Source organism: Mandrillus leucophaeus, unplaced genomic scaffold (genome assembly GCF_000951045.1).
Source record: "Mandrillus leucophaeus isolate KB7577 unplaced genomic scaffold, Mleu.le_1.0 Scaffold6, whole genome shotgun sequence".
Lineage (NCBI taxonomy): Eukaryota > Metazoa > Chordata > Mammalia > Primates > Cercopithecidae > Mandrillus > Mandrillus leucophaeus.
In genome coordinates, this window is record NW_012106474.1 from 312,922 (window position 1) to 315,636 (window position 2,715).

General features: G+C 59.6%; 1 protein-coding gene across 1 annotated transcript in view; it reads right to left on the reverse strand.

The window, feature by feature from the left end:
• Nucleotides 1-343: 343 nt before the first annotated feature.
• Nucleotides 344-2,715, reverse strand: part of TUSC5 (tumor suppressor candidate 5) — a 33,020-nt gene continuing 30,648 nt past the window's right edge. Inside the window, exons 2-3 of the mRNA XM_011999648.1 lie at nucleotides 2,113-2,245; nucleotides 344-645 (exon numbers count right to left, since the gene is read on the reverse strand). Coding sequence (XP_011855038.1) covers nucleotides 344-645; nucleotides 2,113-2,245 — 435 coding nt within the window. The remainder of the gene's footprint in view (nucleotides 646-2,112; nucleotides 2,246-2,715) is intronic.

Below are 2,715 nucleotides of genomic sequence, written 5' to 3' on the forward strand. Positions count from 1 at the left end.
TCGGTCTCAGGACTGTCAAACAGACCCCCATAAAAACTCTGGCCCACGTCCTTGCAGGTGGCACAAACCCCCCTGACAGCCTGGGACCCCTTGGGAAGTCCCCCCAGGAATGGTCCCAAAACCTCCTCCAGGGAAGGCCCCGGATGTTTGTGGATGGCCAGGGGCCCAGGGCCAAGCACAGAGCATAGGGCTGGGCTGGAGGCCTGAAACTACCACCTGAGCCGCACCACACGGGGCCCCGAACTTGCATCCCAGGCCATTGCGGAGGCCATGGCAGGACGAGAGCTCAGACCTCGGCCCTCCCCACTGACTGACCTTGGCCAGGTCTGGTCAGTGCCCCGGGCTACAGCAGAAATAGGAGGAACAGGCAGACTGGCTTGTCCTGGGAGACATCCTGGGACCAGAGTCCTCTAGAGATGCTTCCGAAGCTGACAGGTTTGGGAAGAGGCATGCGGGTCACACAGTCCCGGCACCTGTCTTCACAGACACGCCTGCCTCTCGGCACCATCACCTTGCAGCAGAGGATGTCAAGTGAGGCGGTTGCTTCCTTCCCGGGAGCTGCACCCCCACAGGTCCTGCGGCGGGTGGCAGGGGTGTCCCGGGCCTGTGCTGAGCACAGCTCCACCTCTGCCCTCGGGGCCCTGGCTGGGATCGCAGCAGGCGTGTGACACGAAGCATGCAAACAGTCCGTTCTCTCCCCGCTTGAGAAAAATACAAAAGATGAGGCCCCACGTCTTTGCTCCTGGTCCACAGGCCGGCGTGTGTCTCGGTTGTGGGGCTGGGATTTTTCCTCGTCCTGGCAGTTTCGCTGCTTGGTAGAACCCAGGAAATTGTGGGAACGAGAAACAAGCCAGAGTGCTGGGGTTGAAATCCCAGGACACACCCGGGAGAGTAAACCACGTCACCCATCGGGTTTGCCGAGCTTTCCTTCCTCTCTCCAGGCTTTCCCGTCAGATGGCGGCTGATGATGGGTGACTGGGGAGTTTCCCTCTGAGTTTGTGCTTTTAGAACTTGGGGACAGGGGGATGCTTGACAGTCACCACCCCGGCCTCCTGCGGTGTGTGGGATGTGTGGGTCAGAGCTCTCCCGATGGCCAGGGCTGGCCTCTGCTAGCCCAGCTCCCTGGCTAAGTTTATTTCTTCTGAACTGTAAAGAAAAGAACAGATAAGGCAGAACAGGGCTCAGAACCCTGGCTCTTCAGGTCCCTGATTGGAGGATTTGGGTTTCTGGTTCCCAGTGGGAAATGGTAATAGGGATAAGGCTAAGGATTGGGGACCTCTTTGGTTTGCGGCTCTTGGAGGAACTGAACTCCTACCAATAAGAGGATTGAGGCCTCAGGACCGGCTCAGAGGTGGGCACTGGGTTAGAGGTAGGCATGCATCCCTAACTGAGCCAATCTGAATCAGTCCTGAGACTTTCGCTAGGTAACTGTTGACACTTCTTTCCCTGCTTAGTTACTGGACTGATTAAAATGTGTGCCACTCTGGTCGGGCGCGGTGGCTCACGCCTGTAATCCCAGCACTTTGGGAGACCGAGGCAGGCGCATCACTTGAGGTCAGGAGTTCGAGACCTGCCTGGCCAACATGGTGAAACCCCATCTCTCCTAAAAGTATAAAAATTGAATTCCACCATATACACTGCTTGCTTCTGGGGTTCCCCGGCTGGCTGTGCGGGGATTTTGGTGTTTACAAAGCACAGTCACATCCGTTATCTGGGGTGATGCTTACAAAAGCCTCTGTGCTGAAGGCTCCTTCCTGCCACTTGATACCAGCAAACACTGAGGCTTAGCTAGTCAGGAACCGGCGCGGTCCCAGGCCCATCAGAGCTGAGGCTGGAGCTCCTGGCTGCTGACTCTGAGGCTGTGCACTTTCCACACCCTTGCCATCGATTCACTCTCCAGGCATCAGACAAGCCTGCCAGCCCATCCCCGCTCGGCCGGTCCCTGCTGGGAACTGGTCGCTTTTCTGGAGTGGGAAGATAAGGCCGGGGCCCCCACCGGCCCTTCTCCTTCCCCCAACCCACCACCTCTGCCCCTGAGGCTGGGTACACGCTTGCGCAGTCCTCCCACTAGGCAAGCTGGCTGCCTCCTCTCCAAGGAGCTGGGTCTCTCACCTGTGAAGTTGACGGTCACGGCCACCGTGATGATGACAATGCCCATGATGATGAGGGTGATGCTGAGCAGCCGAGCCAGGCGGCCCAGCCTCCGGGCGCCGTCCACGTTGCCCTGTTGCATGCTACTTCGAGACTGCGGAGAGAGCGTGGAGAGACCCCGGGAACCGGGAAGCCTGTCAGCTTCATGGGCCTCAGCAGGCAGCCCCGGGGTGGTCCTGAGCCTGGGCCTCTGGAAACATCCTGTCCCCATGACAGCCCACTCTAGGGGAGAGGAAGAGGGTTCCCCCGGAGAAGCGGCCGGGGCCTGTTGTGCTGACCCCTAACCACGCCTGTCCCTTACTGGCTGGGGACAGCTGGGAGCAGAACCAGAAAAGCCTGGCACTTCTCAGGGTGGTGGTGGAGGGGGCGGCGGTGGCAGGTGGTAGGCTAGAGACTGAGGGCCTGAGAAAGTGGACCAGCTCCAGGCCAACTGGCAAGAACAGACAGGCCAGGCCCCCCGGACTCCAGCGCAAGGCTCACTTCTGCAGAGGCACTGGGATCAAAGACAGCCCCTGGGCTCTTCCTACAGCCTGACACACCGGCCTCCTGTCCCCCGTGAGCACC